The 16,011-nt window shown below is 39.0% G+C and overlaps 1 protein-coding gene across 1 annotated transcript in view; it reads left to right on the forward strand.

Moving 5' to 3' along the window:
• cplx2b (complexin 2b) overlaps nt 1-15,928 on the forward strand; it is a 62,289-nt gene extending 46,361 nt beyond the window's left edge. Inside the window, exons 3-4 of the mRNA XM_005737762.1 lie at nt 10,400-10,575; nt 11,261-15,928. Of these exons, the coding sequence (XP_005737819.1) occupies nt 10,400-10,575; nt 11,261-11,458 (374 nt within the window). The 3' untranslated portion in view covers nt 11,459-15,928. The remainder of the gene's footprint in view (nt 1-10,399; nt 10,576-11,260) is intronic.
• The last annotated feature ends 83 nt before the right edge of the window (nt 15,929-16,011 follow it).

Genomic DNA, 16,011 nt, shown 5'->3' on the forward strand with positions numbered 1-16,011 from the left:
TTTTGGACAAAGTTTGTGTTCTCCATTCTTTAAGCACCGGTTTGAGCACCGTTTGAGCACCGGCACCGTTTCAAAAGTACCGATTTGGCACTGGTATCGGATAAAACCTAAACGATACCCATCCCTAGACATGACTACATGAACTTGATAATAAAAGACATACAGACATGAAACACATAAAAGGACAAGGAAGACTTAACACAGGCGTTGAAAACACAAGGGAATCTGATAAACAAACGAACTTAGATAACCTAATGAACTTAAACATAAACCATAAACATTTAAAAAAACAAAACTAAAACTTGAAACGCTGGGTCAAATGACCCAGGATCGTGACAACGCCAAGTCATGTCAACCCTGATTCACAGCACATAATATTTTTGTAAATAATGCTGCTAACGTGTGGCATATTAGAGTAAATAAGATTAAATAATTTCATTACTGACAGCAAACCGTTGCCTCCTTGCATCTGAACACATTCTTTATTACACAAATATGGGATTAAAGTAACCGTGATCCTCTTTCCTCTCTCAAGCTTTAAAGTCGTCACATTCATCAGAATCATCAGAATCAGAATACTTTCATAGTCCCTAAAAAAATTGTGTTACTTTATTGTTAAGTACTGGCACCTGTCTGCTAATAGTGTTAGTTTTGTCAGTTAATAATATTAAATGAGCTGTTACATTTGAACAAGTAAAACAGCATCAGCCATTTCCTTATAACATCCATCCACCCATTCATCCATTCCTTTATCATCCATCCAACCACCTGTCCATCCATCCTTCCCCAATGTTTGTGTTTGTTGTAATTTAGCTCCTGTAGAGGTGCGCTTGAGTGCAGTGACCTTTTCCCTTGGAACAGGGTGGCATTTATTTCACCAGGACACAGCTGGCTGTTCATGAATATATACAAGCAAACAAACACACACACACACACACACACACACACACACACACACACACACAAAACAAAAAACAAAACACGGTTTCAGTCCTGAGGTGGAACATGACCATTCTGATATGAAGTGGGAGTGTGTTGAGGTGGTCGTGTAAGGACATTAGTCTAAAAATAAAAACCCTGCAGAATCTGAGGCTTAGAAAAAAAAGAGTGTACGATGGGGTGAGTATGTATGGAGAAGATCGGATAAATATGGAGGAGCAAGGTTATGAAGCGCTTTGAAAGTGAGAAGTAGGATCTTGAAATTAACACTGAGGTGAATTGGAAGCCTATGGAGCTGTTTAAGAACAGGTGTTATATGTTCAGTGGACCTAGTTATGGAAATAATACGAGCAGCTGTATTTTGAACTAATTGCAATTTATGGAGGGATTTATGAGGTTGACCATAGAGAAGAGAATTACAGTAATCTAAACGAGATGTGACAAGAGCATTGACAAGTATGGTAGTACTGTTTGGAGTGAGTGAGGGACGAAGGCGGTTAATATTACGGAGATGAAAGTAGGAAGACCGAGTGATATTATTTATATGTGCTGTGAAGGACAGAGTGCTGTCGGGGATGACACCAAGACTCTTAACCTGAGGGGAAGGTGTGACAACAGAGTTATCAATGGATAATGAAAGACTTGTGGTTGGGACTATAGTCAGTTTTGATAAAATGAATTCTGTTTTATTGCCATTAAGTTTAAGAAAGTTGTGAGTAAACCAGACCTTGATTTCACTTAAACAGTCAGAAATGGATCTGGGTGGGAGAGTAGCTGTGTGTTTGGGGGACAGGTAGAGCTGGGTGTCATCTGCGTAGCAGTGAAACTGGATGCTATGCTTCCTGAAAATATTACCTAGGGGTAGTAGATAGATGATAAAAAGTTAAGGACCCAGGACAGAGCCTTGGGGTACACCGGAATTAACTGGAGTAGACCATGATCTGTGAGTGAGTAATTAAACAAACTGTGAGCGGCCAGAGAGATAAGAGGTAAACCAGGCGAGTACTGTACCATTGATACCAATAGATGCTAATCTGTGAAGAAGGATGCAGTGGGAGATAGTGTCAAAAGCTGCTGTGAGGTCAAGGAGAATGAGGTTGGAGATAAGTCCAGAGTCAGCTGCAAGCAGAAGATCATTGGTGATTTTTACTAGGCCTGTTTCTGTACTGTGACTTGAATGGAAGCCGGACTGAAACTGTTCGCACAAGTTATTTCCAGTGAGATGACGATGAACCTGTGCAGCTAGATATCTTTTCCAGAATCTTTGCTAAGAAAGGGAGATTTGAAATTGGCCTGAAATTATTTAGATTGGAGGGATCTTAACCATTCTTTTTCAGTATGGGTGTTATTATTGCAGTTTTAAGAGAATAAGGAACAGAACCAGATATAAGAGAGGAGTGTATGATATTAGTAATCAGTGGGGCAAGAGACGGGAATGAGAGTTTGACAAGATTAGTCGGCAGTGGATCAAGTTTACACGATGATGACTTTAACTTAGTAATTATGGAAGTTAGCTGAATTATTGTGGGAAGTTCAAAATTGGATAGAGAGGATGACAGTTGAGAAGGGCAAAAAATGCAGATAGAACAATTGACCATATCACAGGACGAGGACAGTTGTTGATAAAGATGTTGTTGGTAAAGTTGTTGCAAACTGCAGCAGAGTGTGTATGTATTTCAAAGGTATCTGGGGGTTTAACAATATTATGTAATGTAGAAAACAAAGTGTGTGTTCCCTTTAGCGGATTCAATAACAGAGGGGTAGTAGGCAGATTTAGCATGATGAATAGCTTCTTCATAATGTTGTATATGACTGAGATACATGTCCTTATGAATAGTAAGTCCTGTTTTCCTGGAGAGACATTCCAGGTGGCGTCCAGTAGCTTTAAGTTGGCGAAGTTCGGATGAATACCATGGGGCAGAGCGAGAGTTCAAGTTTTCAAGTTTTTTGGGGGAGCCAAGGTATCTAAGAGGTTGATAAGTTCATTGTTATAGTGAGATAGCAGGTCTATGGAAGCTGAGGCATCAATGGTAGGTAAATTATTAATGCCATGGCAAAGAGCTGATAGAGCAATGCCCCTAATATATTTTTTTATAGTGGGAGACTAACACTGAATAAAACTATTTGAAAAATTTTTGTTTTTATTTTATTTTAATAAGAAAAGACTCTGCTACATTTAAATATTAACACTTCATCATTTTTGGCATTTGGAACATCAGTGGAGAAAACATTGTGAGCACAGTGTTCATTTCATATGTTTTGTATGGAGTTTTGGTCTTTAGGGTGAAGCACACAGAAGCAAAACATAATCTCCATGACACTAGCTGGCAGCAGTAACCTATTAACTACACGCTGGCTTTAAATGAGGTGAGGAACTCTCGTGCCATTAACATACAAACACAGAAATATGGAAATAAACAGGAGAAAGGGAATAAAAAAGTGAAAAGAAATGTACATTTTTTTTACTAAAGTCATATTTGTCTTTCCTACTGTGGATCAGGCACGTTTTAGCTAGTCGATATTGTGAAGAACCCCCACTTTATTACACCAAAGCACCAAGACCAAGTTATATTGCCTGAAAAGTTTCCATAGAGGCCAAAACCATATTTATTTCTACTGTAAAGCTGGAAATGGGGGGCACTGTGGGGACTGGCCCTCTTAATGGAGCCAGCTTCAGTTCAGATACTGATGTCCACAGAACAGGTGCCTTCAGCAGTGGACATTGTGGACAGTCTGACCACGGTCTACACAATATGTCTACCAGCATCTTTCTATCATAAGGCTTTCAGAGGTTTGTTCTACTGAAGCTCTTCTGTGGGCTCAGGCTGCATGGATTGGACTTCTTTCCTGCTGTGGGTAAGTGAGTTACTTGACCCTGTCTACGACAAGGTTTCCATCACTGCAGTCACTGCAGTTTTCTCTATTTACCATTTGCTCAGATTCTTACACTGCCTAGTTTTTCCTGTTTCTGATGCGTCAGCTTCCAGAACCTTTTTTTCCTCAAGTCTTCAGTGAAGATTTATCCCATAAATTCAAAGAAAAAAATCCTGAAACTTCAACATTAAAAAACTAAACTAAAAAGAAACACAATGAAACAGATGTGACACTCTTATAACTTAATTCTTAAACAATTTTAAATAGTAGTTTCCAAGCTTGGTGGAAACATTTTTTGTAAAAAGACTTATTTTTCCTTTGAAAAGAAAACCATCAACACGTAGACGACAGTGCACATTTATTCTGTGATGTATTTTCTGAGCCTTTGGAAAGCTTTGTGAATTCTCCACATGTGGACATGATTGAGGCCTGGTTCCGGTTTATGCTTTATCTGCACAAACACAGAGAAAAATGTCATTTAATTTAGGTGTGTGCAGTAAAACACAACACATGGAAGCAAACTTTGTCTAATCCAGCCTCACACACTCTCAGGCTGAGCCTCACTAATGTCATTACTTGTGGGAGACCTCCTGAACGTTTCATTGGTGCAGCCTGAGGTATAGATTTCAGCTGCAGGCCTCAGTTTGTATTTACTGGTTATTTAATTACAAATCACATTCATCAGAGTTTCCATGTGTTGGATTAATCAGTCCAGGGCAGCGTGATCGATCCACACACAGGCTGGGAACAAAACTCTGCACAAACACATGAGCGAGAGAGAGATGCTCTGTATTTTTAACTCAAATATCATGAAATAGTACATGCATCAAATTTTAATCCTCAGATTAAATGATTGCACGCATGTCCAACACTTACTGTACCCCTCAAAACAAAGAGCTTGGATCTGAGCAGGACTATTTTTTATCAGAAATCTGGGTTCTTTGGACTGGCAAAAATATCAAGCAAGTTTTCACAGAACAATATGTGACTTTTCATTTTAAGGTGAAACATTATTAGCTATGTGGATATTTGAAATTTGTCATTAACCCCAGTGATAAGATGTGATCTCTGAGTCTCTCTGTTGCCCATGTTTTGTCTCTGCCATCAGTTCGTTCATTTTATTCCTAATATGGACTCCGTGCCTTTTTTGTGTTCTGAAGGTTATCAAACATGCGAATGTCTCGCCGTTTCTCATAAAGAAGCTCAAATAAAAGATGTTCAGATATTCTCTGAGAGATCAGCGTGAACCGGTCCTGACCACGCAGGTCGCGCTTCTCCTCTCATTTCCTGTGCAGGCGTGATGAAGATAAGGATACAGTAATGACAGGAAGCCAGCGGGCATGGCGATCGGTCGATTAGACTCCGCAAAAAGAAGCTCCCAGTTGGAAATGTGGAATTCTGACAAAGGGTTAAACAACTACCCTGTCATGCTGCCCGAATATCTGATCGATGTGGCAAATCCAGACACTCATGTGAATTATGAAGGCCTAATTTGGTAACGAGGGTAATCCATTATTAAAATGAGCTTCATTTTTCAAATCTCCCCACCCCTGACAAATTAACCAACAGCACTGCCATCCATCTGACTGGCCGGAGGAGTCAGTGGGGCATAGCTTGTCTTTTATTTATTAATTAATTAATTTTATCATCTGTTCTCTTTTAAATGAAAAGTTTGGTCAGAATTTCCGTTACAGTGAAGTTCAGTGAGTAAACAATGATAACTGAGCATGAGAACTTTGTGTTTCTATATTTCATGGTTTTAAAACACTGAAAAACTGAAAAATCAGCTTGTCAGTGTATCATCAAAACACATTTGAATGGGATATTTGAGTCTTTAAAATGTCTTTAATCATTCTACATACAAACCCTTCTGCTTCTCAGAGCAGGTTGATGTCTAACCACACTTTTTTAGGCTGTGGCTGCGATGGCTCTTTGTCTCTAATTGCTGCTGGTACCAAGACTGTCTTAGTACCCATTGCATTGGGCATTGCATTTAAATGCACTGGAGAAGCATTTTTTCAACATGGAGTCAACATAATAAATGAGTGAAATGAAATTAAACAAGTGAAAACAAAGCGAATGAAAGTCTGAAACACAGACGTCGACTGTCCTGCAAACTGGCTTCTTATAATTCTACCAAATGCATACAGAACTACAATGCTTTTAGGTTAACCCATAATCTTTTCTGCAAAAGATGTATTATCCATCATAAATTTGATAGTGTATGTTGCAAGTGACCACCATATCTGGACGCTGCTGGTTGTCCAAATTTAGATCTCTGATGTCGTATCATTCAGTTTCTATTCATTTTTTATGTATTTAAATAATTACTCTATAAATAATTGGATGTATTCTTTCCTCTAACAATGAAATGTTTTATTTTTGTGCTACTAGGTGTAACACAAACCCAGACCAGGATCAGTTTCCTTCCAGTGAAAGTCGTAGTTGCTCACCAAGTATTCCAGAGTCTGACAAATCTTTTTAAAAGGCTTTTTCAGTCAGATCTACCTGATTTGCAAATGGATCTCTTTGAAATTCTTTTTTTCCTGGATTCAACCTGAAAATGTTGCAGGATGATGGTTATTGAAAATGCCTTGCTCTTCATTTTTTAGGATTTCATATTTTTTATTTTTCAGGATTAAGGCCAGGTGCTTAAAAGAGGGTTCGATTATCAGGACAGAGTTTGAGGAATCAGAGTATTTTGTAAAGTTTAGCACTTAGTTTGACATGACGGTTCCTAATGATTATTAAGTAGAGCCGCTTGATGATGATTTTTAGGTCTACTGATCTATTTAGAGAAACATATATTTTCAGTAGAGCAGGTTTCCGTATGTTTCCTGGAGAAAAAAGAAGTTTTACTGGAGTTGCTTTATGGAAAAATGTCTTTTACTCTAATTTTAGCTTGCAGTCAACATTAGTTATTCTCCAGATAGCCTCAAAAACCCTTTTTATTTATTTATTTAATAAAGACCAAAAAAAGATATTGATCTATTTACAGCAAAACAAAAGAAAATCGGTCAACCATTTCTGTACAGGACAAGTTATTGTTGTTCATTCTCACATCCTTGAGTGTGTGTGATGCCCAGTTATTTTCACCAGGAGCAATAATTTTGGTTTTTCTTTTGCTCTTAGTTAATTTATGGTTAATTTTTATGCCTTATAAAATTCTCCCACCACACAGAACAAATCATTGTTCCAGTTGGGCAGAGGGCTGCAGAGGCACTTAAAGATAAAAATGACAAATACTGCAGAAAATAAAACAAAGACATCTACTCTCCATTTCATTTCAGTTTCCATTTCAGCCTCTTCTGAGGTTTTCATTCCCAGCTGCTAATTACTCCTTGTAAAAGCTCTCTGCTTGTAATGACGAGCATCTCTCTCTCTGCTGTTATCTGTCCACATACAGCTGAGACATTTATCCACTTCATTCCTTAATCAGCTTCAGCCAAATCTATTAAATCAATCAAATCTTATCTGCAGAGACTCTCTGCTGTCCACTGTTTGCCTTTTGGGTAGCTAGTTTATGCTGATGAAGCCGTGCTGCAACCATCACGCTCCATATCTCTGCCCCTTCCAACCCAGAGCTTTTGTACGTTACAGCTCCTGTGGCACAAAGACTTGAGTCTGGGAAATAGTGAAGTAATGAGTGATTGAATGCACATTGCAAGGACTGAGGGCGTTAGAGCACTTAGCCTCAAACTACCTATCTTTGTCTGCAGAGGAAATCTGTGAGCTTGCCTCTAATGGATTGTTGGAGGTGGTGAAGGTGGAGCAGGGAGATGGATGAGAAGCAAAGGAAAGGAAAGGACTGCAGTGACGGTAATGGAACGACAGACTGAAACGCAGAGAGAGAAATGAGCAAAATACAAGAGTCGGGCTAAATGCATTCTTTGAAGTGGTTAAAAGGGCAAAGGGAAATGCTCTGCCTCTCTGGGAAATTATTTTAACGATCCCGCGAGGCTGCGGAGATGATGATGAGGAAGACAAAGAGAGCATCCTTGACACAGATTATATTCACCATGCACAGTCTTATCAAAACACCTTAAACTTTTAATCGTGCTAATGGTGGCAGGTGGAAACATCACTTGGCTGTTCCTGCATTTGATCCAGAAAGGTAGTCATAGTTAGTTTGACTTGAAAGACTGTGATTAAGAAACTATAACCATAAAACATCATTATTAGACTCAGCTGTACTTTGTGTTTATTGACACTTACCATTGAGTTGGTGAACATATTTTCTGGTAAACAGCTTCAAGTAAGTGTTGTAACCCATGTTGCATGGATACAGATAACTGTCAGCGAATGAGCCTACTGAACACATTGGGAGCAAAAAACAATAAAAGAACTTCACTATGTTCCATCAGTACTATAAAAAATCACAATGAGACATGAAATGTCCGGTGCTTGGACATCACCTCAAAAATAATCTGAAGGGAGAATACAGCTGCATACTGTTTTTTTTAAATAACTGGAGCTCTGCTGCATAACAGATTGTCCTTTTGCAAATGAACAAAGAAGCAAACCTCATGCGATAAATACTCTGTTTAAAGGATCTGAAAACTACTGAGCTATTTCTAAGGTGAAGGCAAAAACCAAGGTCGTCTGATTCATGAGCTGTACATGCTCACACACGGTGTAACTGAGTGTTTTATCACAATGAAAGCTCCACAGCACACACTCTGACCTTAACCCACCTCCTCAGCAAGTTACAGGGAACATTTCACAGCCTGCCCCTCCCACCAGCTGAGCGCTAATTTGTCATCTGCAGGTTTGCTGCCACCACACAGCGCTGCAGGGCAATTAGGGCCACTGCATGAGTCTGCTGAGGAGCGACAGGAGCAGCTGCCCCTAGGCTCACAAACCCAGGAGAGAACCACAGAGTCTTTAAAGCCACATTTCTTCTGAGTAATTTACTCAGAATTGGTCTCTTTAGACTCTTGTGCAAGAGAGGTACTAACTCGGATTTTTACTGCAATATAACAATAAATAACTGCAATATATCTGTGATAGATTATAGAGTTTGTAATTGATGATGATGGATAAAATCAATATTTAATGACCCCATCTGCTTCCAAACAGGCCACTTACAGACCTTGTCGATTGTATTTGTATTTATGAACATATCGAGGACCGCAAGAAGACTATGTTCCAATGATTAACCTGAGCAGCCTGAGCAGTAAGACATATTCAGCTTGTGAGGCTTAAGAAAGGCACTAGGCTGGAAAACCAGGCTGCCAGCCAGACTGTCCTCTCACCAGTCCCTGAGAGGCAGATCGATACTCAGATGAAGTTTTCTCTCTGCTGGACAATCCATAATTTGTACACTCTCAGGTGGTCCTGTATTTACTATCGATCAGACGGAGGTAACAACAGCAATATCGATAGACCGGAGGGAGTGGCTTTCACATCTGAAAGGCAACTCCAGTGACAAATGTAAGTAAGAGTGAGTGTGTGGGAAACGTATCCAAGAATGTGGACGAGGCAGATTAAAGACTTCCTTCAGTGGTTTAAGTTTTAATCTCTTTATGATATAAACCAAAAAATGTATTTGTAACACAGAAAATGCCAATGAATGAATCCGAATGAATCAATGTTTTCAGAAAAAAAATTGTTTACTGCTCTGGGAACTTCTCAGCTTGCTTTAGTTTTTTAGATTTCTGAGAATTGATTGTATCTGACTGTAACCGTCACCGATAACACCACTCTACTATTGTAAGTGTTAACCTTAGACTTTTAATGAAAAGCATGCAAGGTTCCGACCCTGTACTGGGGATGTGTACCTAATTATTCTGTAATCAGAGGTTGTTAGCATTTTTGTTTGATAAATGATGTTAAATATTTGATTTGATTTCATTCAGATTTTTTTCTAATTGATCAATATTTTCATTTGTAAGTATAAAAAGGCCCAAAGTCTATCTCCTTCATAATAATAAAGTCTCATTTTTTCACCACACGCTGTGCCCAGAAACTTTGAAAACTTACGTTCAGTCTGAATTATGTTTAGTAGCAGAATGCGGAGGTACAGGTAGAGATAACAGATGGCCACAGCAGATGGAAGAATGTGTCTTCCTCTGTCTCAGTGTTTCTTTGAAGCTCTTCCAGCTGGCTGTTCTTCTTCCGTCTTGTTTCCAACGGACCTTGAAGCTCCTGGGTGAACCTGTTCACCACCTAATCCTCAGAAATGCAAACACACAGTATTTTAATAGTTGACTAAAAAAAAAGTGTTTTGTTTTTAATATATTTATTATTTTATCGTATTTATTATTATTACTGTATCTCTTATATTTCTATTGTTCAGCACTTTGGTCAGCCTTGTGTGTTTTTAAAGTGCTATGTAAATAAACTATGATGATGATGATGATGATGATAACCATGACAGAAGCAGGTGTCAGGTACATGTTATCTTTTGAATCGGTCTGCGTCATAGCAGCCACAAATGTATTATTAGACTTCTTCTTAAGTGAAATTATTGCTGCAACTTATTTTTCTTTTTCTTATTTGTTCGGTTTTGGAAACATTTAACATCTGGATTTAAAAAAATAATAACGATGAAGGAACTTACAGTATTTCTATGTTTTCTGTCCAGGGGCCACCAAAGACATGGGTAAGATGTTAGGCGGGGAGGAGGAGAAGGACCCGGATGCAGCCAAGAAGGAGGAGGAGCGACAGGAGGCGCTGAGGCAGCAGGAGGAGGAGAGGAAGGCAAAACACGCCCGCATGGAGGCAGAGAGGGAAAAAGTACGGCAGACCATCAGGGACAAGGTTAGTGTTGGGGTCGTTACACATTACTTGTTACTTTTCTCAAAAGTAATGCACAAGCTGGAGAAACTGCTACACTACTGTATGCTACTTGAGCTGCAACACACAGAAATTACTTAGTTACCAGCTAACAATATAAACCTGAGGCTACAGTCCAGCACGCCAACACACCCGAGCCTAATGAGGACGCACATGCAATTTTTGTGTTAGAGTTTAAATGTGAACACAACAACACAAAGAAAAGTTCAAAGAGATGATTCCACTTTAGAAACACAGACTTGTTTGATACTTTTCTTTCTGTCACAATCAGCTTCCGACTCCTTGGACAGAGGAGGAGGACCCAAACGCAGACACGCAAAATGAAAACTTGATTCTTAACCAAAAGTTAGCTGTTTATTGTGGCTGAAGTACGAAACAAAAGGCAAAACCAATTCAACGCTAAACAAAAACCTATACTGGGAAGACTGGAAAGAAAAGAAGAAATTTTGTATCGCTACGTGTTACTTTACTGCGTTCCTGAAAAACGTAATGTTATTACAGTAGCGCATTACTTTGTAACACGTTACACCCCAGACTGGCACTGATGCTGCATGTCATTTTAGGTCTGATTACAGAGGTGGGTCTCACTCGTCATTTAATGACCCTTTATTTTTTCCCTGCACATCACCGGTGTTCCTCCTTCGTCCAGTATGGGTTAAAAAAGAAGGAAGAGAAGGAGGCAGAGGAAAAAGCGGCCATGGAGCAAGCCTGCGAGGGATCGCTGACACGCCCGAAGAAAGCGATTCCGCGAGGCTGCGGAGATGATGATGAGGAAGACGAAGAGAGCATCCTTGACACCGTCCTCAAGTTTCTGCCTGGACCTCTACAGGACATGTTCAAGAAGTAAAACTAAAAAACACAAAACAAATCAAATGAACCCTAAAATCAGGGTCCGGTCAGGCATGGGTGAGGCTGCGGGGCAGAGGGAGGAAGGGTTCTTTGGGTTAACTGAAAAGAGACTGAGGAAATAATTTGTTGGGGTTTGAGTGTAGATTCGGGGCATGTTGAGGTTCTTGGGATCACAATGAATTTGGGGAAGGGGGGGGGGGGTGTCCTCGTCAAACTGTTAGAGGCTACACACTGCCTTTGTAGAGAACCTTTACTTTGCTTTTTCTACTCTTTGATGACAGTGTCATTCTTCCTCTTTTCTTTACCGCAGTAGTTGTAAAACTTTCACATTTCTTACACCTGAGTTGTTTTGCACTTGTTCACGCCCATTAAGAACAGACGGAGCATGGCCATCGTGGAGAACAGCATTGGACGACAGTGGATTCGTGTCTGCTTACTTTTGTGTTTAAATGGCACTTCCAGCGCGTTTTCCAGTTGATGGAGCATGTTCTGTTTAAATCAATGGGTGTTTTCGACTTTTACAAACCTCGTGTAGACCTTTATAGTACAAGAAATCAACATTTGAGTTTTTAGGACACGTGCCTTCATATCATCTCCTCTAGCAAAGGAATTGTAAATGAGGGTTTCATTTTGAGTCAACGCTGTTGGTAGCATGTAGGCACTCGTTCAAAGATACAAGACTGGACAATTTTGGAATAACGTATTTGATATTAGGATTTCTAGTGGGCATATATGGTTGATGATGGTGCCAATGTTCAAAGCATCCAAACTTGTGGAAATGCCAGAATAATTGCAAAATATTAAAATATGATTTGTAATTCCTTTTAAGATCAAAAGCTTCCAAAAAAAAAAAACGGTCTGCGAAAAATAGGATAAAAAAAGAGATCCCCTCTGCTTCCACCGCTAGTTTTACAAGAGCTTTTCTAATCTGGTCAGCTGATTAGACTGCCACTACGTTTTGACAGAAGAGAAACTTTACTGCTTAAACATTTTAAAAACTCATGTCAACGTGTGAATTTTCATTCATCATAAGCTAACAGACCAAGTTGTCATCATTTAGGTGGTGTGGGTGCCATAGACAATCAGAGCATTGACCAATGGGATACTGAGGGTTGCTGGTACATGCTTTCATCTCCACTAGCAACGGGTTGATTTGGTTACTAAGCACTTGATTAACTTATTGGTGTTTTTCACACTTTCATTAACGTGCTGAAATTGAAATTGACTTCACATCCCACCTGAGCTAACCTTTTCCTTCATCTTTTAATGTACAAATCTACCTTGACTGTCACTCATCGACATCCAGACCAAAGAAATGCTGGTAAGACCTTATTTCTTTCGTCATAAACAAAGACGTGCATGTGTAACTTTTATTTGCAATCATACGTGCCAGGCCTGCAGAAGACACACAGCAAGCTCGTTCAGCGCGTGCATGCATCCCAGGGACCGCCGCTAAGCTAAAACCGATGCTCTGTTTCTTCCTCAAAGGTATTCCATAATTAATAGGTAATGTTACCGTAGACTGAGCCTGGGATAACTGGTCTGTGAGTTGTTGTGTCTCACTGCCTAAAGAGCCTACTAATATTCTGCATCCTGCATCAGTTAATCCAACTAATATCATAGTGATTTGTCATGTTAAAATAGGTGTACTGTAGATGAAAACAAAATCTATTTACTATGTGGACATTAATCAATAAAACAAAGCATGTTGGTTATTCTTAAAAGACCCAATGACGTGTCAGTGGTTAGTGATGGAACAATGTACTGTCCGTACATTGTTCCAGGAGTCTGTGACTTAGAACAACTTTAGGGATTATTAGGACCATTGATAAAGTTGGCATAAACACCATAAAACACCTTTTTCATTTTTTTTATTATTATTATTTTTCTAGCTCAGATAGGAATTTTCACTAGACAAAGCCATACTGTTTAGATTGCAATAAAAATTATATAAAGAGAATATTTCAAGTTACATGTCTCATGTTTGTTTCCCGTAAAAAAAGAAAAGAAAAGAAGCGAAAAAAAGGGATAAATTTGTTTGTAAATCCTTACCATTCTTGTATCTTTAAACATGTAGACAAAGAAAATGTATTTAGAAAAAAAGCCATTGTTCTGTCTCAGTGTGCAACACGTGTACTGTAAGTGTGTGTGTGTTTATATGTGTGCGTCTTTCTATGTGTCTGTGATGTGAGATCATATTGTTGATCCATATAGTCCTGGTTTATACCGTGTAAGTGTGTCTTTGAGCTATTTTTGTGCCATGTCTAAAAAGAAGAATACTTAACACATTCCTTTCAGATGTTGAGCATGCAATGTTTGGTAGAGAATACACCAAATTAACCCAAATATGAAAAAATAAACAACTCCCCGTTTCTGTAGGAGTCTCCAGGCAACAGAATCTGTGCATTGTATCCAGAGAGATTGAACTGGAGAGTGTTGGAGATTATTAGCTGTCAGTAAAGATGTGGTCAAAGAAAAACACACAAAAAATAGAAACTGTATTTTATTTTAAGAAAATGTACCACAGGGGCATTGAAACAACATTTATGTATAAAATAGGATTCTTTGAGTCTCCTATTTAAAAACTGCTCTAAAACTAAACTTTCACAGCCCATTACACAGCCATGCCATAACATGTTTAAGTGGGATGAAGTTCAGAGTTTATTCCCAGCTGTTCATCGGCTGGACAGCTTTCCTGCAAATACACTGGATTTGTCAGATACGTGTGCGTGTTCTCTTCTTTGTCAGCCCGTAGATGTATAGATGGTTGGTAGTGCAGTGGGCTTCAGTTAGGTGGCATGAGGAACATCATCTTGATAGTTTTGATTATTTACATTAAAAAATGATTCCCACATCACCCAAAGCCAGGCCATGTGCACCTCTGCGAGAACAGAGTAAGCCCCCCACCATAGCGGGTAGAATTATGGACATGGCTTTGGTTACTGGCCCTTCATGGAAACTACAGCCATACATCCTCTGTATGTAAAATAGTCTCTCAGCGGGACTCGTTTCGAGGCATCACAGCATGTGAATTGCCTTTGAAAAGGGCTATTGCCATGTCATCTTTACGTCAGGTAAGCGGTAACTCATCTGTCGCACCTGTGCGTGTCCGTGCGTGATGTGCAGCTGTTTGAACTCATTCTGGTTGCATGATATACACTTGTTTGTGGAGCTGTTCAGTTTAACAAAATCCTTGGTTTCATAGATGAAAGTGTAAAAGCGAAGAGTTTTTTTTTCTTTATTATACACAGAATAATCCAGATTTTTATTTTTTTTTTACAGGGAATACTTAAAAAGTTATGGTAAAATAGAAATAAATGTAGGTGAATGAGAGCAATGAAAATTATACATGAAAGGTCTCAGATGCTTTAAAAAGTCCATCAAGTCCTGGCTGATATTTCTCTGAAACATCTTAACTCAGAAAGATGGAACTGTTTTTATCGGAGACTGCGTCTGAAGACCTGGATGATCAAATTCTGTTGTCAGGAGCCCAGAAACATTAGATATACATAATAGGCTTGGAACTGCCATTCAAAACCACAGTCCACCACCCCTACACCCCCGTGTTTGGTGATTTCTCGTGACTATTAGAAAATGACAGCACAAAGAATCCATACCGACAGAGTCCAAAAGACATGCCATAGATGTTTACATCCTAAATACAACTTTATTAAGTGTAACGAATGATAGAGATGGAGAGAATATCTTAGAATTAACCTAAACTTTATTGTTCAATCAACTCCGAGGCTGGACTTTGTGAAAGATGTCATAACATTTGTCTTGTTTGTAACATTTTCACATAAGCTTATGCATATGAACTGCCCTGCTGAATCCTGCCAGTGACTGTAGAAATGAAAGTGAATGTGTTGTACTTAATACTTAGTCACCGAGTTTACTTGTGACTGGTGAACTCTCATTAGCTGTAACTGTGAACAGAAATACATTCCTGACTTTTTTGGCATTTGCACTAGGATAAGTTGAAATGTTATACTGGCAACTGCTATGGCATCTACTTTCCATGACAGTTTACTTTACCTGCCTGCCAGCCTTCTGAATGCTACATTAGAAGGGCTCTAGTGATATTCGCCAGGTTATTGATTATGTGACCTTGTTCTGGTCACCACTCATGCTGTCTTTACTGTCTGAGAAGCAGACTCCATCTGGGGAGAGAATGGCGTGATGATCACCAGAAACTGCTGATAAGAAAATTTGTAAGGAAGTGAAAAAAACCGTTTTTAAAAAAATCTCCAAAAGTCTAAACGAGAGGGTCTTTATTTTTAATTCAGGTTGAATAATGACTCATTTCAGGGGGCAGAGGTTAAGAATGTAAAATATGAGTTCTTATGTTGTTGTTTTTTTTCTTTAATTGCATGTCATATACTCTTATGTGGAGCCCGATCACTGTAAAACTGTCATCTATGGAACGGAAACATCCTTTTTGGAAATTTAATGCATAAGACTAATAAAAACAAAGGTTTATTAAAAAAAACTTGTCTTTAGTCCTGTCTTGCTTGTGACCATTTCAGTAACCTATTAAATCTGTTGTTTTTT

The sequence above is a fragment of the Pundamilia nyererei genome, unplaced genomic scaffold (assembly GCF_000239375.1).
Source record: "Pundamilia nyererei isolate P.nyererei 1_Seehausen unplaced genomic scaffold, PunNye1.0 scaffold00079, whole genome shotgun sequence".
NCBI classification, from domain to species: Eukaryota; Metazoa; Chordata; class Actinopteri; order Cichliformes; family Cichlidae; genus Pundamilia; species Pundamilia nyererei.